General features: G+C 37.9%; 1 protein-coding gene across 6 annotated transcripts in view; it reads right to left on the reverse strand.

Annotated features, from left to right (window-relative positions):
• Positions 1-14,063: 14,063 nt before the first annotated feature.
• Positions 14,064-22,793, reverse strand: part of DDHD1 (DDHD domain containing 1) — an 89,197-nt gene continuing 80,467 nt past the window's right edge. For 2 of the 6 annotated variants that reach the window (XM_061182572.1, XM_061182569.1), the window contains 2 exons: positions 22,370-22,561; positions 14,064-14,740 (listed from right to left, as the gene is read on the reverse strand). In XM_061182572.1, the coding sequence (XP_061038555.1) occupies positions 14,618-14,740; positions 22,370-22,561 (315 nt within the window). In that variant the 3' untranslated portion in view covers positions 14,064-14,617. Of the gene's footprint in view, positions 14,741-19,687; positions 19,772-22,185; positions 22,214-22,369; positions 22,562-22,793 lie in introns of those variants that run through there. The other 4 variants (XM_061182574.1, XM_061182571.1, XM_061182568.1 and 1 more) reach the window with 3 other exon arrangements.

The raw sequence follows: 22,793 nt of genomic DNA on the forward strand, positions 1-22,793 counted from the left end.
ATTGTTCTGCATTGCTTTGTCCCAATGAGGAGCATCAGCCCTTTCCCCCTCATCTCCCCTGAAATTGTCATTCACACAAGGCATTTACGTATGGAGTGAACTTTACAGAAGGTTGCTTGGTTTCCCTTTTCCTTTGAGACCCCTTTCACACCTTCTTACCTTAAACTTACCTGGGCTCTTGGGTTCTCTACTCATCAGCTCAATTCTCTTTATGTGCAGAACTATTTTGATCTTTTCCAGGCCTGCCTTTGCATATCTCCAAACTCATCAGTGTGTTTTGCAAAAACAATGGCTCATCTAAGGGCAGGTGAACCTTGAGCCACAAGGAGAAATACTGGCAAAGACTTTTCTTTTTGGCCTCTATGTGAAGTGGGCAGCAGATATTTTGCCACAGGTAGGAATCACTATTCCACTGTCCTTAGAAGGCAGAAGTGGCTACCGTCAGTTTTGGTCTTACATAATTTGCTTCTTCTCCATCATAAAAAGGACCAGATTTCATAGCCTCTGTGATAGAATTTTCCTCCTTGCCTAACATTATTCACTACATAAAAGAAACAAGAAACAATATAAAGGTAAAACAAAACAATAAACTCATTATGGAGCTCCTAGGTCCTATGAGAAAGTGTTAGATCTAAATCCTGTTATGCATATTTGAATACTATTCCTAAAATGTTTGGACCACTCAAAGGCTAGGATTCATGGGCAAGTGTTATGATCTTAAAAGTTACTTAGGTTATTAGGTTGACTTGAAGTCATGTCCCTGCCAACACTTCAGTTAGTTCTTTCAGAATACTGGGACAGATCACTCTACTTTTAAAGATTCTGATCCTCTATTCCTTTAAATGTTTGGGGAAGACATTTCTTTCCTATTTCTAACATTCTACAATTTCCCAGTATCTTCCTCTGGAATAATAATAATATTTCTATTGCTCAGTACTCTCAAAGAAGAAGGGACATTTGCATTCCATAGTGTTTAGACTGTGGTACGTAAATGTATCCCAGATTATTCTTCGTATTATTTTATTTCTGCTATCAGTGGTTGTATTGTTGTTTTGTTTTTTTTTTTAAAACACATACTTTCCAATAGGTAACTCACATGTACAGTTAAAAATTCAAAAGGCATAAAAGACTATATACCTAAAAGTGAGTTTCCCTCCCACTCCTATCCCCATCTATCTAATCCTCTTTTGCAGAGGAAACCACTGGGACTAGTTTCTTACCTTTCCAAGGTATTTTATACCTCCAAACCCCCTTCACAATAGATTACATTCTATACATTCTACATTCTATACACGCTGTTCTGCGTTTTGGTTTTCACTTAACCAATATAGCTTGGGGATTGTTTTATATCTGTACATCCAGGACTGCCTTATTTTTAATTTCTTAAATCTTTAAAGTGCACATCATTCCACTTTACGGAGGTACCATGATTTATTTAACCAATCCCAATCAATGGACATTTACTTTAGTTCTAATCTTGTGCTGTCACTAACAGCTCTGCAATGAATTACTTTATATGTAGGTCATTTTGCACACGTGAGAACATTTGAAGGATACATTTGTAGAAGCAGAATTGCTGAATTGAAGGGTATGGGCATTTACCATTTTGATAACTATCACCAAATTGCCCACCAAAGGGCAAACACCTATTCATGTTTCCGCTGGCAAACATTTGAGAGTATCTGTTTCCTAGACCCTGACCAACAGAGCACATTATCAAGCTTTTTGAACTTTGTCAGCCTTACAGGGGAAAAGTGGTATCTCATACTTTTAATTTAGATTCTTCTCACTGAGCGATTTAAAATGTCAACTTTATCATAGACTAAATTTATCTATTTGATGCCTTTCTGGGCTTTCTAGTTTATTCCATTGGTCTCTCTTGTCTCTTCATACACTATAGTGTTTTCATCACAGTACCTTTACACTATGTTTTACTCGATAGTAGGTCTAATTACCCTTATTACTCTTTCCCCTAAGAAATTTCCTTGCTAGTCTTGTTTATTTTTCCAATATAAATTTGAGAAATAGTTTGTCTTCAAATAAAATCCTGCTGCATTTTTATTGAGATTGTATCATATCAATAGATTACTTAGGCATACCACTGCTCACTTGTTATTTAAGGCTTACCATTTCTTGTCCATATCTTTTGAATAATGTCTTCCTTGTGCTTATAACACTGTCTTAAATAAAATGTTTTCTTATTCATTCTTCACAGCATCTTTGGAAACAGGCAGGGAAGATAGGAGATACGGGATTAGTCCCAGATTATATTTGATAGATCTTAACCCAGTCTTATATCTACTATTTGGTAATGCCTCACCAGTAAGTAGATTTTAAGAAAATTCAAAAACAAAACAAACTTTTCCACCCACAACTAAATTTTCCTATTGCAAAAAGCGAGCAATATGGAAGCACAATTCTGCAGTGTATTTTTTGTGTGGTGATCTGTGGCCAAGCAGTGTGGAATGCATTCCAATCATGGAGTAACAATCTCAAGAGAATTTTGAAACCAGAGTTGGCTTGAATGCTGTACAATGACACCCAGGATCTTGGCTTACTTCCCAGATTTTCCCTTTTTGGTTTTCTAGCAAGTTTGGTCATGCCTGGGAATTTGCTGAATATGGTACTTGGATCAGTGACTTCTTGAATGTTACGTTGGGATCAATGGCATTTGTCTGCCCAAGGGGTTTTGGACTATAATTTTTAGATAAACCGCTGTTGTAAGTAAGTTCTCAGGAAGGCCTGGCACAAGGGTGCAGACAGGAAGGGCAGTTTGTGAATTGTTAATGGAAGGCAAAGATCTTGTGAGAGAATGTTCTACTGTGAATAGTATTGAGTTGCATACCTGGGCACACTGGTGTTCCAACTGGAGGATCGTCAAGTTTTTAAATAAATATCTAATGTATTTAAAAGCTATCTTTAATGCCACCCTTGACACTCACTAAAGGTCAGCCAAGACTTGATAAACAGTTGCTAATCTGCAGTAACCTGGGCACTGCCTACCATCACCCTAGTTCAATTAACATGGAGAGAGCCGAGAAAGCGCCTACATTAGTTACTGAATTACTTACTTAGGACACAAATATGTGTCGACATATATCTGAGTATATTTTTGGATTACATTTCCAAAACAAGTACTGTTTGCATCATTTATTTTTAGTCAACACTTTTCTCCTCAATGTCATGTGTAATTAAGACCTGACTTAGGTAAAATATTTAAAAAATGTACAGCAGTGTGACACACATACTCAGGTAACATCTGAGGCTTTTTGCCACCGTATAAATGAGAACTTTCTTTAGCTCGTCCCTCTGCAACAAAGACTACTGTGTTCTAAACTAGAATGTTATGCAAGAATCTGAATAGCGTACAGTTTACTGAATGCTCAGCCTGTTTAGTGACATACCAAAAAAGTAGGACAAAGGCTAAAAGCAAAAATGTGGGGCAAGTTTTAAGCAGTGAAGTTAAAGGCATACGGATGTTGAAATGTTCAATTATCAAGGCAGAGACCAGGTTGTAAAATCTAGCTAATAAAAGTATAAAGATGAGCAGTGAATGGGATAGTTTTTTGATTCAATGATCTCACTTGTTTGTTGAGCGTTAAGAGTGTTGCCAAAATTCTGAAATTAGACCTCTCTGAACAGAGAATGGTGATGGTGAGATGGTGTTTTATATCACTTGCCTTTTATTCCCACTATCACGGCAACTCCTTAGATTATATGTATTAACCATTTATACATGAGAAATTAACGAAAGGTGAGGCAAAATGGGGAGCAAAAGTAAAGTGTTACAGTAAATTAGGTAAAGGGTGTATAAAGTTAGGACAGCATTTTCAAGTCTAAGAAAATGACATAAACACAAATTTCATGATTCTCCTAAACACAAATTTCATGATTCTCCTCATATTAATAGAATTTGTGTCCAACAAGTCATATGAGAGTCTGACGAACCTCTTAGAGAAATGTAAAACGTGATTTAAACTAAAGAGGGGACTTCCCTGGCAGTCCAGAGGTTAAGACTCTGTGCTTCTAATGCAGGGGACGCAGGTTGGATCCCTGGTCGGGGAACTGAGATCCCACATGCTGCGTGGCGTGGCCAAAAAAGAAAAAGAAAAAAAAAAAAAACTAAAGGGAATTCTAGTTCTTTTTGATGACAATTTTTCATTTAAGATTTATGGACTCCTTAGGGACCTCTATATAGCTCAGAACCTGAGTGCCTTTATATATATATATATATATATGTCATTGTAGAGAACTGTCTGAAAGATTTCAGAGTCTGAATTCTGCAATAGACTTCACACCATTAAAAATGTGGTTCCAGGATGATTATGACAGATTACAATACAGGATATTTTTCAGCCTTTCAAAACCTAGGGAATGCGAGCTAACCATTCCCAGGATTGTTTTATTCCTGGGTGATACTATTTAGGTGCTGTATGAACTTAAAGGAGTACAGGTAAGATTATACTCATTGGGCAACTCACTTGTCAAGACATCGGCCATTTCTGCTCCTAGCCCTGAAGGGGACAAAGCAGGATGTGATCACCTTGGTTTATTCCTCTCATGAAATATGCTCATTTCTATCCTGCTTGCAAGCACTGTGGCTATTTTTACCAGCATCTGAGACCACAAGCAGGGGAGTAAGCTAGAATTTTGACTGAGTTACAATTCTCAGGCTTTTACCTACAGATAGTGAGGTAGAGTCTGGTCCTGAGGCCCATCTGGACTGTCTTCCCACGCATTGCACTGGGAGAGGCAGCACAGTAGAGGCTTGAGCATCATACCCCGCAGCTCCATCTTCTTGTAGCTGTGTGACCAGGGTCTGGTTACCTCAATCTTTCTATGTCTTGGTTTCCTTGTTGAAAAATAAGGCCTGACAACAGTGTTTACCTCAGGAGGGCACTGTAAACATTAAACGAAGGAATTCACCTAAAGCATCTAGAACAGTGCCAGGTAGAGAGCAAACAGGTAAATGTTAACAATAATTTTAACAAAAGCCACATGATTGAGGGTTTAATAAATTTGGCAAGCTAGTAAGCTCTCCTCCTCCCCCGATGCATATAGACATATCCTTAAATCTTCTTACAGTTGAGAGACGGAAAAATGAGCAGGGAATCCTTGAGACAGGGGATGTCAGCAAATCTTTACAACCATAGATCTAGTTGAGAAAAATTCCCAGGCTTCAATGTGTCAAACTGGAGTGTTCCCCAACTTGGGGTTACTATGAGGAGCCAGTCAGACAGCCCCAAATAAGATGCCCCAGTTGTTCCCACTTGCTAGGTCACTTTCCACTGTCACCACTTGCGGGAGCAGTCCTTCCCCTCTGCCGTGCTGCGGTATCCTTTCCCCACACAGGTCCTCTTCAGTACAGCACGTGATCAGTCAACCATCAGAGGCAAAAGTTTTGCGTAAGTACTGACACAAAACTTTGTACATTTATGTACAGGTACAAACTGGTGGTCCTCACCCTCCACAAAAGTTGTGCTCCCAAAGTTGACAGCTATTCATATGAAACCTGGAAAACATTCCCTTCTTCATAAACAAAACACAACAGAACATTATAAAGTCTCTCACAGAAGCAAATTAATTGACCAACTACCATTTCCCATGAACTCCATCTTCTCCTCCTTTGTTCTCCTTTTATGTTTCAGTTGCAGAGAGGGTAAATCATAAATTACTGTCTGGTATAGAGAGAAAATAGTCTGCAGCTGGAAGGAATTGGGAAAGCACTGAGAATTTTCCTTTCCTAATCATGAATGCAGTGATTACTGACTTCAAAATAAGTAAAAGCTCCGTAAATGGGAAATAAGCAGAACACATTCTAGGGTGAGGGGACAGCAAGCGCAAAGGCAGAGAGATGTGAACATGCACTGCTACGTTTTGGGAACAGCATATGGCAAGAAGGAAATACTTCTTGGTCACTGTAGGAAACACCACTGAGTTACTATGGGGCACAAGTTGGGGAGTAATTATGAATGCCTAATTAGGCATTTTTGTTCTGCACAGGTAAATACAACAGTCAGTATTTTAAATAGTACACCCAAGATCTATTTTCAAGTTCACCCTGGCATATAATACTTCCTACTTCTTTTGTGCCACATCCTAGGAGCTATTAATTTTGCTTTCTTTGGTTGTGGAAAAAGCAAGATCCCTGCTGCCTGAGCCTCTTGGTTCCATGTAGGGTTTGCCTATTCTCAAGGCTTCTCCCAATTCAGCAATTCCCATGAATTTCGGTCACGTCATTTTCATGGTTATTCCTAGCACTTACACAGTACCAGTCTAGATATAATTCAATAAATTTGAGCCCCTATGATGTAGTGACCTACGGAGGGTCCGATGATGCTCCCTACCTTTAAAGAGCCTGTCAGTAAGTGAAAAAGCGACAGGTAATCAAACCCCAAATCAAGGCAAAATGAAACCAGTGCAACACACACATTGTTAATGGGGGGTGCTAAGGACTGAATATGTCCCCCCTAAAGTCATATGTTGAGACCTAGTCTCCAGTGTGATAGTGTTTAGAGGTGGGGCCTTTGGGAGGTGATTAGGTCATGAAGGTAGAGCCCTCATGAATGGGATTAGTGTTCTTATAAAGAGGTTGCAATGGAAGATGCAGTCAATGAGGAAGTGGTCTCTCACCAGACACTGAATCTGCCATTGCCATGAATCTTGGACTTCCCAGTCTCCAGAACTGAGATAAATGTTTGCTGTTTGTAGGCCACGCAGTTGATGGTATTTTTGCTACAGCAGCCCAAATGGACTCTGATGAGAGCTCACAAGCTGTTATTAATTTCAACCAGAGGATTGAGGAAAGTCTTCAAAAGACATTGTCCTTAAACACAGAATTTCCATTAAGGATGTGGAGGCTATTTCTGGTCAAATGATTATTAACTTGAATTCTTCTGGACCCAAGGGACAGAAACCCATCTCAAAATAGCTTAAGCAAATAACAGGAGAGTGGAATTGGGAACGCTAGGGGTGGCATTTGCTTCAGTTCTCCAGGAACTCTTGGCCCTGCTCATCTGCGTGTGCTTCCTTCTCTCCCATAGCAGAGGGACATAACCCATGTTGCAGGAGGAAGGGGTGGAGTTTGACTACAGGTGGCTGCATGCTCACATCACACCATGTGCCACCAGACTGTATTGAATAGCCACAGAAGGCTATCTGCACATACGGGCCAGCAACTCAGTCCTATGGAAGGCCTCTTCTTGGTCTAGTTTGGGGCATGTGCCCATCTCTGGGATAATCACTGTGGCTTATGAGATGGGAAATATGGTCTGATCTGAGACATGTACCCATCACCTGGCCACGGTACAGACAGTGCTTTGATCAAGCTGTTTTAATAATAGGTACTCATGCGAAACAAAATAATTTTAACCAAGGGTGGGAAAGGTTGCAAGAAGACTTTTATGGGATTAGCAACTCAGAACCACACAGAGTGGGCAGGGCAAGGGCAGTACTTCATAAGGAGATGGGAGGAGAGGACCCTAAAGGAGGAGAAACAGGATGTTGGGTAGACAAAAACAACAGGTAACCACTACAATAACTAAAATGCATGCATTCTTAGGCGAATGGTGTGCAGCCTGTGACAGAAATGCTGCTGAAGATAGGCAGTGAGAACTCAGGCAGGAGATGCAGGTTGGGCTAGGGTGTAGGGCCTCCAATAAATGGAACCATCCAAGCGCTTCAGTTCAAGAAATGTTGTGATCAGACCCATGCCACCCTATCACCCCCCTTTCTCTGAAAATGAAATCTCTAAGCTGTCAGACGATCATGACCAGGTATCAAGTTTCTTTCCTTCCCCATGTTTGCCTTTTCTTTCTCCAGTTCATACACCGTCCCGTCTCAATTCTATATGTAGTCCCTACATCCTGGCCGTTTATTTCCCAATCTAAAGTCAATACCACTTGAGGGAATTGCTTTTGTCTAGCACTGAAATTCCTGGATTCTTATAAAATACACCTAAAACCCTACTTTTCGGTCAGTCTGGCACCAACCAAAGGGTGAGGGAAATGGGAAGTTAAGTGGAACTGTCGTAGTGATTGGTCCCAATCTGTATGGGTTCTTGGACTTAATTTTCTATCAGTTATCACATATTCAGATTAGCCTGAAAGCCTGAGGACTATGGTCATCTTCTGACCCATTCACAATTGAGAAGCTGTGAATGGGTTTTATTCTACAGGATCAGAATGTGCCAACCTTTTCCTCTCACGTTTGAGGGAGCCAGTGCGCCACAGTGGCCACCGACCCTCCTAGTAGGAGGTAGTGTGGTGGCCATTGCTCGTGAAGAGGTAGATTTTAATACTTTCACTCTTCATGAACTTTTTGGATTATCTAATCAAAGATTAGGAGGGCTATGTTCCCAAGAATGCTTAGAACAGCCTACAGTCTTTGAGGTTGTTTACTACAGGGCACAAGTACTCGCACTTGGTGAATGAGATAATGAATGGATCATTCAGCCAGAGAAACAGTGTAATCCAGGAGAGAACTACATTTCTCTCTCACTTCCTTGAAATTATTAAAGGTGCATGCACTAGTTCCAAATGAGAAAAATCAAAATTGGACAATTCTAAAATGAAAGTTATATATTTTTTGCCCTCTGATCACTACACAGATCAAACGGGAATAATGCTTCAGTAAAACTGAACATTCTGAGAAAACTAACCTGCTTTGCTAACTGAAAATGAGAGGCAACAAAGGAAAGGAAAGGAAAAAGGCCACCTTCTGTGAATTGTTACTGCAGTCACTGACAGCACTTAGGGAGGGTAAACGCAAGAAGAGGTCACAGAAGCTGAAAGAAAGGCAACAACGTAAGGGTCGCAAGAGAGTCATAGTGTTAGCTGCCTCTGAGAATTGTACCTAAGAGCAAAAAACAAAAACCTTCCCAGGCTCTTACTGGCGGAGTTTGGATTTATTATGACAGCCTTAGACCCACAAAATGGTTGTACTTTTCCATCACAAAGCTCATGGGGAATCAAATATTTTCAGAGATCAGGCAGAGATGGTAGTGAGTGTGGGTGTCGTCAAGCGAAGGTATGAAGGAGCTCATAGATATTCGATGTCTTCCAGGAGAAAGTACTAAAGGTCAAGTATTAACATACTTGTTTTTCATCTTACTCTCCAACAGAAGACCAGATGTAACCTCCCTAAAGAATAGCTTCCCAACACAGCCTGGCAACTGTACAGTGGGAAGGAAGCAAGATGCACTCTGTGACACATAAATTAAAAACCAGAAGGTAACAGACAATACTAAGTGCACTCCCACCCCTATTCAAACACAAAGGCCGAGGAAAAGTTCATGCTAACTACCTGCCAAGAGACTATTTTTGGGGAAAACACGCACACACACCAGAAACTCGTCTCATATTCTCCACATAGTACTTGAATTTTAAAATTTCTATTAGTTAACCTATGTTGGAACAGTTTTAGAAGGGCTCTACTTGTCATGAATTGATAAAAGGTCAACATATAAACAGTACAGCAAGGAAACAAAAGGAATATTAAACATTATTTAACACTGTGCAACTTGTTTCCCTACCAAGTCTGTATTTGTCACTAGAATGGAAAACTAATACAATGTATCCTGGGCATTTTGGCTTTTTCTTATTTAATTTTTTCATTCTTTTGCTTATTATTATTTTCTTTGATTGTGCCACCCAGCCCTCGGCAGTGAAAGCACGGAGTCCTAACCACTGGACTGCCAGGAAATTTCCTCTTTTGCTTTTCTTTTTTTTGGGTATTTTGAATCTAAGACACGAAAGGAAGTCTATCCAGACCCGGTAGGGCACTCTTTCAGGAGAGCTTGGGAACAAAGGAGACCAACTGGGCAACTCAAGCCTAGAGCCATTCGTTGAGAGCTCACAGCTCCTAAAGCATCAGGTTACAGCTAGAGGGCTGGGGGAGGGGATGGGGAAGACACACACACACATGCCCCCCTCTCCCGCCCCACCCCGAGGTAGTTTCTGCCATTTAGGAGCTCGCTATGTATTATGGGAAGGAAACAGGCACTGTGGTGTAAGACAAAGCTGGGAAGCAGGGGACTAGGTTCTAATTCTGACTCTGTCATTGGCTGGCCATGTGACCTTATAGGGTGGGAGTGGTCACTTGTCAAACAAAACGATACATCTCTGTAAAATACAGGAATTAAATGTGATGGCATTTCTCTAAGTATATTCATATAAATAAAGTTATGGTTAAATAAGTTTGGAAAAACTCCCCCTCCTCCATCCCACAGCACCAGATAGATTCACACTGCATTTAATGCATCAGAGGCTCCTGAAAGTCCTGCTGTAAAGGAATCTTCTAAATTTGGCATTTCCCAAACTTATTTTCTGAACCGACATCTATTAAAGTCCGCAGAACATGCTTTGGAAAATGAGGATATCTACAGCCCTTCCAGCTTTAGAATTCTACTGTGGTCAACGACATCTTTCCTTAGAGACACCATCAAATTCCCTCCTCTACTGCTGAGTATTTAGTCTCTCAATGTCTTTGGGCTGAACCTAACATGCCACCCCTCACTTCACTTTTCATGACCTTTATGCTATTTAAATGCTCACATGAAACTAAAACAGGGTTGGACTAGATGACCTCTAAAATCTGAACAAACCCTGAAATTTTAGGATCCTTTGAATCATTGCAAACATCCAATGAAGACTAAAATAGGATGCATATGACCCAGGCTGTTATCATGCCAGCAGTAACGTTTACTAAATGAGACCTTTGAGATGAAATTTTATATCCTGCCATTCTGTACACTGCTCCAAGCTCAATACTACACATATTTCCTTGGCAACTTCCTTTCCCTCTGGCTACTGCAAAAGGAGACAGCGTGGTCTGCAGGCTTCCTAGACCCATCCTAGAAGTAACAGAGTTCAGAGTTCAGTCGGGGTGCTTCCTGCCAAATCTGCTGTAGATACAGCAAAAGTTTTTCTATGTAGGTAAGTTATTATAAAATGTCAGGAAACTATATGCATTGCCCATACCTAACCTAAAAGGATTTAATGCATGTGTTTCAAATTCAGCCAGAGGACCATCTGACTCCTGGCAGAGGCTTGAGGCGCAGGGATGACAGCAGAATCTGGGTAAGAGACACTTGAGAGTAACCACAGAAGTTACCTACCCAACACTCAAGACTGTCTGGTCAAGTTCTAGTTCTTTCTCCAGTCAATGACTGCTACATCCTCTTTTTAGCTCTGCCTTGACTCTTCTTTAATATCGCGTATCTTTTTTAGCCCCATTTCCACGCTAACAAAAGATTATTCAAACAATTGTTAAGACATAACACTCAAATTAGTTTTCTCAATTGTCCAAATGCCTTACTCATTACAGCTGAGAAGACAGAAATATTAACTAACCTAATCAGAAAGCAATTCAGTTTTTTTCCCTCTACTGTAGGCCTTACAGTGAACTTTCTAGGCTTGGTCCAATTCCACCTTAAGGGGCTCAAGTGTCATCACTGGAAGGAGTTGTGGAATTGGCCGTGACACTCCACTGATGGTTTCCTTTCCTCTGTTTACTCTTTGGGGGAAGGATATGACCCGAATGCTTCAGCCCCCAACGAGGAAACAACAGAGAGAAAATGAGAATGAGATGAGGGCTTCTACAGAACGTTCAATGTGAGAATTTCCAAAGGCTGACAGATGCTATTTAATAAAAGTCAAACATAAGATTCCCAAGGCTTGCTATGAGAAACTGAGTACATTTTGTAATATGTTCTAATATACTGTAACACTGGATTATAACACAAGCATAATTACTGTTGAAAATAAAGTTATGAACTAACAAAACATTCTCCTTATTCTAAGTTTAAATGATTCTTGGGGACCTAACTGGATTAAAATTGTTTGAACAATCTGACCAGTACTCAGAAGAATCATCATAGCAGGTACACAAAATAGAGAATAAAATTTTAATGGTATCAAAAATTTAGTACTTGCTGGAATAAAGTTGCAAAATATTACTCAGTAACTGACTTAGCTTCTAAATCAAGCTAGAATTACACATACTCTGTATATTACTTGAGTACATACAAGTACAGAGACATGGAAACAAGAAGAGTACTGTGAAATCAAAATCGCCATCTCTATTGATGAAATAATGAATTGAAAACAAAACCCCTATCCAATAATCCAGAATATCTCATTTTGAAAAGGGGGTTTTGAATGTTGCTGTTTTCAAGAACTCAAATAACTTCCATGTGGTTAAATTGGATTTTTTTCCTCAATATGAAAAAAGGGAAGGAGATATATTCCTATAGCTATGGGAATATACTTTCCTTTTTACTCTATGTCAAATGAAAAGGTTTGCTAGGTTTTCACTCCTCTCAGGTAAAAGGGGCTCTTCACATTCTAATGGTTAAGAATGAATCCCTTGGGACTTCCCTGGTGGTCCAGTGGTTGAGAGTCCACGCTTCCAATGCAGGATGTCCAAGTCCAATCCCTGGTCAGGGAACTAAGATCCCACATACCGCAACTAAGCCTGCAACTAGAGAAGCTGCAAGCCGCACGAAGACCCAGAGCAGCCAAAAAAAAAAAAGAGAGAGAATGAATCCCTTAAAGCTCTTAGGCATTTGAGTGTCATACCACCCAAATGCTCACATACCTTTAATGATAAAGTCATATGGGATATGAGTTTAATTCTCCTGAGAACTAAATAGACCTACGAAATAAACAGGGTATAAGAATGACCTGAGTTCACAGGAATCTCTAAATTCGAAAGACATTGCTTCAGCTTTGCTAAGATTGCATCAAAAGCCTTTTATAGCAAGAGTTTCTTAGTGAGTCACGTATTTGGGCATGGAGCCTTGGGATCTTTTTAAGCACTAAAAAGAAGTGCTTTATGTTGTGCAAATTCAATGAAAGGCCAAAACAGATAGAGGACTGACAGTGCTGAGTAAAACCTACAAGTAATCCAAAGATTCTATCATCTTAAAAAGAAAGGAGAAGGTGAGATGTACGACTGACCAACTTTGCTCCCAGTTTGACGATTCCTGGGGAGCTAAGATAAGCAAAGACAGCACCTTAAGTGGAACCCAGCGGAAGCCTCTCAGAAGCATGGGTTGGTTGTGGCAGAGATGGCTACTGATCCCCTCTAAGTAACTCCTCCTTTGAGTGTGAGAACCCAAGAATGTATATGACGAGTAGGGTAAAGTACTGGCTTCACAGTCATTTCTCCAAATTATGAATTGCAACTTCTGTTATTATTACTGTTTGCAAAACAAGAGGTCACACGTGAATTATCAGTCAATGAACAGCACATAAAAGAATATGGTCTGTCTTCAGTCTGAGCTCTGATTTGCTCTGTAATCTAATTCAAGGCACTTTAAATGTTTTGGTGCCTTAGTGTACTAACATGTAACATGAGAATAACACTCATTTACTTACCTCAAGAAGCTACTACATAGATTATTAAATCACAAAGCACTTTGAGCTCCTCAGATGAAAAGCACTGTGGAAAAAATTACAGCTGAGGAAACTCTTTCAATGCCTCAGAATCCTGAACTATTGTGTCTATGTCTCAATTACGATTCCTTAAACACTTTAAAAATAAAATTTGTTAGTGGCACTCCATCCCCTTTTTATATGTTAATTGTTTGGCACACAGATGCTTATATACTTAAAATTTAGTTGTCATACTCCCTACTCCAAAGAAGTTTACTAATTTTCCAGTAAAGTTTATTAAATGTACCCATTATGGAGTATTCCATGTCAAGTTTAGAAAACTTTAGCTTTCTCTGAGGTACATGTGACACAATAAAAAGTTCATTTTTTTCAAAATAATTGAACTAGTGTTATTTGTGTAAAACTACAACTTTTTAATGAAAACAATGCTGAAAGTATGCCACAGTGTCTATATATTCATCTGAAGAGTACAAAGATGGAGTTCTGAGAAAAAAGGGCCTTAACGGTATAGAAAATAAATGTGGTTCTTAAATTGCTCAAAGGAAACATTTAAAAAAATGTAATGTTTCATACATTGACATAAAACAATTAGTCAGAGGTAATAAACTATAAATACAATAGTTCAAATGTTGTTTCTATTTTAGCATTAGTTTTTCTAAACAAGTTAAATTCAAAACATTTAAGATCTGTTACTCATGTTTCAAAGAAATTGTGGAAATGGAAGCTTTCATGGAAATCGAAAACAATGATACCACCTTGTGATCTTTACGTAGAATACCCTGACCTTGATCATTTTAGATTTATAACGTATTTTGGTTAATACATTAGATTCAACCCATTAATATGCCTTTATATTTGGGAGAAATTAGATTGTGATTTATAACCTTGCAGTCCACCCAAGTCCTCCTTACTTGCAGGTCTTGCTTGGTTCTCTGCAGGGGGTTCTGTCAGACTCATACTTAAAATGATGAAAACTATAAATAACTTCTTTCAGACTGGACATTTGTTTTGTTTTTTAAAGTAAAATAAAGTGCTTCTAAATTCAATTATTTCTTACCCTAAACAAAAGTGAAACATACTTAAACCTGAAACTTCCACATGTTGACACATATATTTTAACAGAAAGAAATCAGTTTTGGGCCATTAATGTCCTTCAACAGTTCAGACTGGATCAAAGTTGGGTTTTGCACTATTATCGTGCTCATGTTTGTACATGAAGGTTAAAAGAAAGAGGGCAACATCCAAGGACGACCAATAGGCAGTATGCGATGTGACAGCTGACCAATAGCGGCTCTCCACAAGGCCTTCTCTGAGTTCAAAATCAATTCTGTGATCCAATTCCACTAAAAAGAAAAGAAGTCAAACAAATGAATAAGTATTACAAGATTGGTTCTATATAGACTTACTAGAGTTGAGAATAAAAATTTACCAAATAGAAGTGACTCTCCTAATTATTATTACTATTTTTTAAAAAGTGACTTTCCACTATAATCTTACAGGAAAAAACACTCAAGAGCCTCAGCAGCTCAGGATTCTATTTGGTGAACCCTTTCCTTTGTATGCTCAGGTCAATATGGAATAATAAAGCAAGAAAACAAAAATCTCGCTTGGTATCACATAGTATATTTGGAATAAAGAAACTGGGCTCAAATCCTGGCTTTCCCGCTTAATCTTTGTGCCTAATCTGTAAAATAAGGCAAGCAGCTTTCTTGCAGAATGATGGGCCAGGCTTACACGTAACAATGCCTGCAGGAGTGCAACAGGGCACTCAAAGGCTCCTTCACTGGGGAGGCCCTTTACATCAACTGGCTCAGGGAGACGTGTTGGAAGATTACATCTATTACAGTCCTACAACGTTTTTCTCTCCACTTGGCTGAATTCCTCAAAGGCAGCCACGACACACCCTAGTCTCTATCCTGTCAGCAGGGCCTAACATGCACCTGGGACATACACGCTTATTAAATGTTTGTTCAATAAAAGAATCCACTAGGTGGCCAGGAAAGTTAAACTGGGAGGAACAATGGTAATCCTTGAGAGGAAGGATTTCATTTTATAACAGTGTGGTCTTCAAACAATTCAGTGAATTCACTCAAGTCTTTTCTAAACACACAGAAGGTCCCTGCAATACGTGTTAGAGAAAAACCACCTTACCAAATCAAGGCTCTAAGATTGCGATCGGTTCATCTAACAAATCCTTAGAGATAAAACACTTAGAAAACGATTTGATCTTCAGGAACTCCTTTAAAACTGTCAATGAGCCATACAATATTTTGAAGGGTCTGTCTTAAAAATAAAAAGCACCGAAATCACTACTATTCAGACACTCAAAGTCTGCTCTTTGTTCAGAGTACCAGCAGATGTGAAAACTAAAAACTGGCAAAAACTAAGGAGGTGGGAGAAAAAGTTGGGTTTTGCTTTACCCTGGAAATTTGGTAATTGCATATAGGAAATCACATCATTTTAGAGAATGATTTCACATAAATATTTAGCTAATGCTTATTTTAAACAGGTATTTTGTGACAATACCATTTGGTGATTTAAAAATGCATTTACAGTTGTTATTTTTCTATTCAATTGTGCTTTTCTGACAAAGAATGTCAGAAAATATCTATACATTTTTAGATAAGGTTTATACTTAAACAGCATAAATACCCAGTTGGTTATAAAACCCCATGAAATATATCAACATAGGCTTTTTGCAAAGTTTTTTTAAAAACAAAATACAAAGTATTTTTCTCATTTAAATTATGATAAGCTAATCCATAATAAGAAATAGTTGAAATCCACATGTGGAACTGTGGGATAGTAATGTCTTAATTTTTTATCTTTTGTATTCCATGGGACATTTGTGTTAAATTGGTAGGTACATTCTGGCACAACAGACAGGAAGATGAAAAGAGGAAATGAATTCTCAAGCACGATGAAGAGGAGTCAAGGTGAAGTTAGTTATAAAGAAAAAAAAGGAGAAATAAGAGGAAAAACAGAAGAGATGGGAAACATACACAGTAAAATTGGTGAAGCCCACACCAAGTTATTCTAAGAATTCACTTTTAAATGCCACTGTAGAATGTCTTCCTAGTCCAAGTCTTAGGTTGAACTGTTGTATTAAAGTCAAAGAAAGGGAGATTTTCAACTAGTGTTATTTGGCTCCACTTTGATTTTATGTCCCTGAAATTTATTCTTAATATGCTATTACTGTGCAACACTGCCTTTCATATACTATAAACTCAAATGATAAATTTATTGTTCCATTATATTATATGCCCTTGTACTTCTCATCACCCAGAGGATCTTCAATAAGTGTCACTAACTAGATTGCCCCTCCCTATCCCTTTCTATTTATCTGTAGGTTGTCCCCATCAAAATGGGAATTAGGTAGCCAGCTTGTACCCGATGAACCTATTTTAGTCTCTCATCTTCCTTAAAAGGTTTACCCCAGGCAGTCTGGCTGCCATTGCAGCTGACCTCACATTTGTGTTGGTTTTGCAGGTGGATGGATGGATGTAAGAGGGCCTATGTCTCATCTTCCCCCTTTCTGTAGATCACAGAATTCCCAAGGGAGTGGGGTTACTACATGGCAGCACTATTCCATCAATATATGTGCTATGAGATGTGCTCTTGGCCAGAGTTGGTCCAAATCTACATGGAGTTGCCTTGGACCCACTTTCTCATTGTTACCATATCAAGAAGGGGTGGCACCATACAGGTTAGTAGTTTTTTCCGAGTTTCTCTCACTGAGTTAGGTCAAAAAGAAAGGAGAACAAAAAAATCATCATTTTGTCCTTCTTTCTCTCTCTTGAGTGCCTAAGTGCTAAAATTCCTCTATCTACAAAAAAAAAAAAAAAAAAAAAAAGAATGAGATTCCTGAACAATTGAAGAGAGGTAAAAATGAAAAAAAGGTTGCTGGCTTTTAACAATCATCAACAATTTGCACTGTGCTTTTAGCAGAGAATTCTTTTGTGCACAGGGCCTGTCAACATGGATATGGTGTTGAAAAGTAAAATACATGAATAGAAAGTCACCATCTTAGTATTATAATGTGTACTAACTAGACAGGTTTCTTCTATTTAATGGGAGTGTCTTAACTTCCCTGGAGAGAAATTTTCAAAAACTTAATGAATCTTAAAAGTTATCTTATTTGTAAATAACAATTATGGTCATAATTGCATGATTTTTTGCTTCAGGTAGATACCAAGAAAACCACTTAAAGTACTAGGTAAAGGAAACTGGGTTTCCAAATGACTGGTGAAAGATTCATTTGCAATAAGAAAGATTGTGCTCAGAGTTCTTGTTGATAAATTATGTCTTCTTATTTTTGTGCTGCCTCAGAGCGACTATATATTTCATGTGGTTAGGTGTTTGACATCCAAGGAATATTTACATTTTGTGACTTATCATAGCTTCAGATATATTTAAGAATATTCTCTAACCATCCTTTATTTGAAAAAAATAACAAAAACTCCATAATGAGTTTTATAATCAGCTGTCATTTCTAACCCCCAAATTTCCCAACACTAATATACCCTGAAAGACATTCATATACCTAACATTTGACAACAGATGGGCTATTTGGGTAAATACAGGCTCATGGGTTGAATATAAAGAAACTCCTGGAGATGCCCAGATTTATTGGATCCTCTACCATCTGGTTGGAGAAATGTTCCTGATCATATTCAGAACTACTCCCTTCCACTCATCCTTGGTTCTCCTCAAAACTAACTTCTGGTTCTCTACATACCCTGTGCTTCCCACCTCTGTGTTTCTGCTTATGCTGTTTATTCTCTCTGCACTGTCTCTTCATCTCTGCTTGTCCAAATCCTACTTCCACAAAGCTTTTTTTGATTTCTCCAGGTTAAATCATTTTCTCATTCCTTAGAACTGACAGAGGCCTTTACCTGTTTCTCTGTTATGTGGCTCATCACATTCTATCATATATTATAATTGTTTCTGTAGTTATCTACCTTCCCTACTAGAATATATGCCCTCTAAAAAATACTTAACTTCCACACCAGCATTTAAAATCTTTATGGGCAGCACTGAAATCTGTTTCATCTTGGTATCTTTTCTAGTGACTACCTACTTGGCTCATGGTAAAATTGTTGAATGAATAAAAACAGGAAAAGAGAAAATAGAAGCTATATACATAATACCATCTGAATCAGATCAGTGTGGTGCAATTATGATTAGTGGTCTAATTGCTTCCAGTAGCTGGGATGGTTTTACGGTAGTGAATAAAAAGGACTACTTGAATGTAGGACAAATGTATGAGTGGATTAATTTTCCTTTCTCCAACTACATATGCAAAAAGCACACATCAATTATTTCTCTATGGAAGTGACCATTACATGAACAGGGACCAGAGAGAGCACTTATATAAGATCATTTCTTGAGGGGATTTCACTGAGTTAGATCAACACAAACTGCTGTTATAGAGCCAAAAACCCAAATCAGCTTGTTATGCTGAAACACTGTTTTGGAATCTATATCAAGTAAGATTTTTTTTTTTTTTTGAAAATAGAAAAAAATGCATGAAAATTAGCAATTATAAATACAGAAATTATAAAATTAGATATGGTTAAAAAATCCAAGGAAACACCTGTAACTTATTTTTTTGTTAAAGATAAAATTCGATATTTAAAAAAAGGAAAGAGAAAGGAGCTATAAAAAAAGGAATGAGAAGTTAATGATGAAAATAATTTTAAACTGCTAAGATTAATCTTTACTGATACATTTTGAATCTGCTGAAAATTAAGAGACTGAAAATATCTCTTGCATCCAATAATAATAATTTTTTCAAAGCGAGCCTACACCTCTAAAGAACATTAAATATTTGTGTTGAAATCAGTATCAGTTATGGCATACCAACAGCCCTAGGGGAAGTGTTACTAATATCTGAAATAATTAGAAATGATTAAATCCTTTATACTATGAAATCCTTTTAAGTATATTACATGAAAAGAATACTGAACCTCTTTGAAGGCTGTAGGGCAATAGAGGAGAAAGAGAATGGCTTAATGCTTTTCTCCCCTCTCTAAAAGGTTCGTTCTTTGTAGAAGCATATAGGAGTATCATATATTTTAGCACATTAAGTGTCTAATCAATACTCGGGGGTTTCTGGACCACTACATTTAAGATTAGAAAATACAGGAAGAGAATACATATAAAATAGTCTATTAATGGTAACATTCAAGCTGATCTCATAGAACTGATCCAATTTTTCAATGAGCAGGAGAAATCTAAGTAGATCATTTTCATAGTGCTCTGAATGCTATTCCTGACATATACCATACCGAGGGTATTATCTTTATTCTGCATTACATTTTCCGGAAAAAGAAGTTGTGGGAGATTAAAGAACGATTCTTGAAGTCTGAAATCTGTGAAAAAAAAACACAAGATGCTGTAAAGTGTTGGCTGATGGTTACAAATGGCCTTCAGTGATGCAGTGGCCAAAAGTTAGAACAGTACTCCCAAATAAGCTGATTAAACCTAGCATACATAAAAAAGTACACACTTTGGTTTTTGTGAAGAGCTCTTTCATGGAAAATGTAAGAACAATTAACTCTGAAATATAATGTCATAATCTGTTAACGCCCAAATATCTCCCAAATGTATAGTTCATTTAAGTTCTAACCTAGAGGCAAAACAATGCTGAAAGAAACAGATTCTTTTCATAATATGTTACAAACACAGGGGAGTACAAGAAATGAAACAGTAAAACCACTGGAAATAAGCCTATACTTTCCAAAAGAAACGAAGAGTAGCTATATAAGATGCTTCAAATTGATGTCAATAAGATGGTTTCAATTGACAACACTAAATCTTCAAAGAGAGAAACCCTGATTGATCATGAATTCACAGTCTGTGTCCATCTTACCCTCAAAGAGCAAGAGAATCAAAGTCGGTAGCTTCAGAATGAAGGTTATCGAGAAGAACTGAGGCAATCAAATGTGAGCAGAAAGGAAGGAAGGAAGGAAGCCAGAATCACCTAATCACCATGACCAAATTCCAGAAAGAAGATTTAAGGAAGAAAGGTTTTCTGATTTGCAACATATAGCCAAAATAGCAATTATGACTTAAGAAATTTGTCTAAATCAGGATTACATAGAAGAGTGTATTACTGAAGCAAGTCCAAGAATTAGTAAGGTGAATCTTGGGGATTTGATTTAAAAGGCATAATTCTCCTGTAGTAGTGGTCCAATTTTAAAAGTTGGACTTTTAAAATCTGTATCTAAAGATGAATACATGTAACTAAGAAATCATGATTAGCTCACAGTTAGCTGAGTCTATAGTTGGCAAGTAATTTACCATTAGGACCAACAAAGAATTTATATGCAAGAATGACAGAAAACATATTTTGTTAAGATATTAAAATATAATAATGCGATACAGCTAAGCATCTCTACTCACTTGTACTGGAAGAAGAAATAGGTTTCTTCTTTATTATCACTTTGAAATTTCTAGGTTAAATAGTAGAAAAACTAAAAGATAGGTTTCTTCTCTCAGATCCTATAGACTTCTCTCTGTATGTCTTCATTACCCCGTCTCTTGGGCTCAAAATACCCTGCTCTCCTTGTTCCCTCATTCACCCTAATGTTTACTAGCATCATTGCTGTGCATTAACATTACAAGGAATTGTGGCTTTTTACCTGCCATTTTACAAAATTCTTTGAAGTTATTTTTCCTCAGAAGTTTAGTTTTCTTTTGACATCTGCATGTTATAATAGAATTTTGTATTTTCACAATCTCATTTCTGAGAGTAAGCAGAAGTGAGAGTTTAAGTCAGCAATAGTATAGGAACTCTTATAAGAAAACTATGAATTTTGTACAAATATCAAAATCTGAAATGAATTTTCTAGGCAGTGTTCAAAAGGCTTGCAATTATAAAATTTTTAGTACTCAGGGTCTGACATAGATAGGATTAAGTTAAAAAAAATGGAATTGGCCCAAATAGGAATGTCCAACTCAGAAATGGCTAGGGTAATTCATCATGGAGTGGAGGTGACTGTGGGGAAAGATCCAGCCCCTAGGACTGTCGCACGGCAATGAATGCTGGTTGTTTTAAAATTCAGAGTAGCAGACACAGTAAGAAAACAAGGCTCTAAATATCTGAAATGAAATGTTTAAAGATTTTTAGAGGAAGAAAACAAAATTTTCTTGCTATAGTTACAGAAAGGAAGTAGCTAGTTTCAGAGTCAACATTTCCTCATGTAAGTCAATGGAAAACTAGGACTTGACTTATTATCTTATTTTACTGGACATTTAAAAATAAGGCTCAAGTTTACATCCTTGGAAGTAAATATATACTAAGTGTATTAGTGTTTCACAACTATTCAAGAGTTTAGACGTTATAAATCCACTGGAAAAAATTAAATAAAGCTCCATTCTAATATAAGTCCAGTATAATTATCCTTTCATTCACTCATTTCTTGAGTATATATTTTACACAAGGTAGCTGGGATAGGATTGGAAGCGATACAGTGGATCCAATACAATTAAAGGTCTGAAGGTTTTATAATTCGGTTGGATGAAGGGAACTGAGGGATTAGCACCAGGATGGCTTTGGCATAGCAGTTTTAAAAAGTATCAAGAGTAAATACAGCATATGTTTGAAGCAATTACATGAATTTTTAAGGCTGAGAAGACCATATTTAAAAAAAAAAAAAACAACTTTATAAAAATCAGGGAGTGCTTACCACAAAGAGATTTGTTTTATGCTTGATGTGTAACACCTCTGTGCCACAAGGCCCTGATTATTAATGCTCTTTACTTAATTCACCAACGCAGAGAGTAAAACTGCATTTACCTAGGGATTATTCCTAAAAATGTAAGTAGAAGAAAAAGCATTGTTTCTTTAAAAGCTAAGGCAGGCTTTAGATTAAGAGTTGACTGCTACTGTTAATATCTTAACCCTTTGTGCTCCGCACGTTTTAAAAAGGCACGGTATAAACTTGGAAAGAACAGTATGAACTAACATGCAGAGTCAAGAAAGCCAGAACTGCTATGTGCAAGGGTCTGCGTTGCCACAGTGGACGTGGGAGGTGAGGCAACCGGCTTCTTCTCGTCTTCCACAGAGTCCCTTGATGCCTCAGATGGCTGTGATGCAGATGAACGTCCGAACCTTGAGAACAACATTCCTCCAAGTCCCTTTCCAATGCTCGCAGCCCCTACATTTCACAAAACAGGGCAGTCATTCTGCTGAATTACACCACACACCAGGCTAAAGAGCACCACCCATATTTACAGTCAGAAGGCAGAGGGACTAAGCCCTAGTCATGTTTTTCCAGGGTGGGAACATAAGAAAATTACAATTTATATTGTAGGTTTCTAAATAAAAATGGTGTTGAATAGAATGAGAGTTGTACAAACTCCAGGAATATAGCTTACAAAGGAATAAAG

The sequence above is a fragment of the Eubalaena glacialis genome, chromosome 2, assembly GCF_028564815.1.
Source record: "Eubalaena glacialis isolate mEubGla1 chromosome 2, mEubGla1.1.hap2.+ XY, whole genome shotgun sequence".
Taxonomy (NCBI): domain Eukaryota; kingdom Metazoa; phylum Chordata; class Mammalia; order Artiodactyla; family Balaenidae; genus Eubalaena; species Eubalaena glacialis.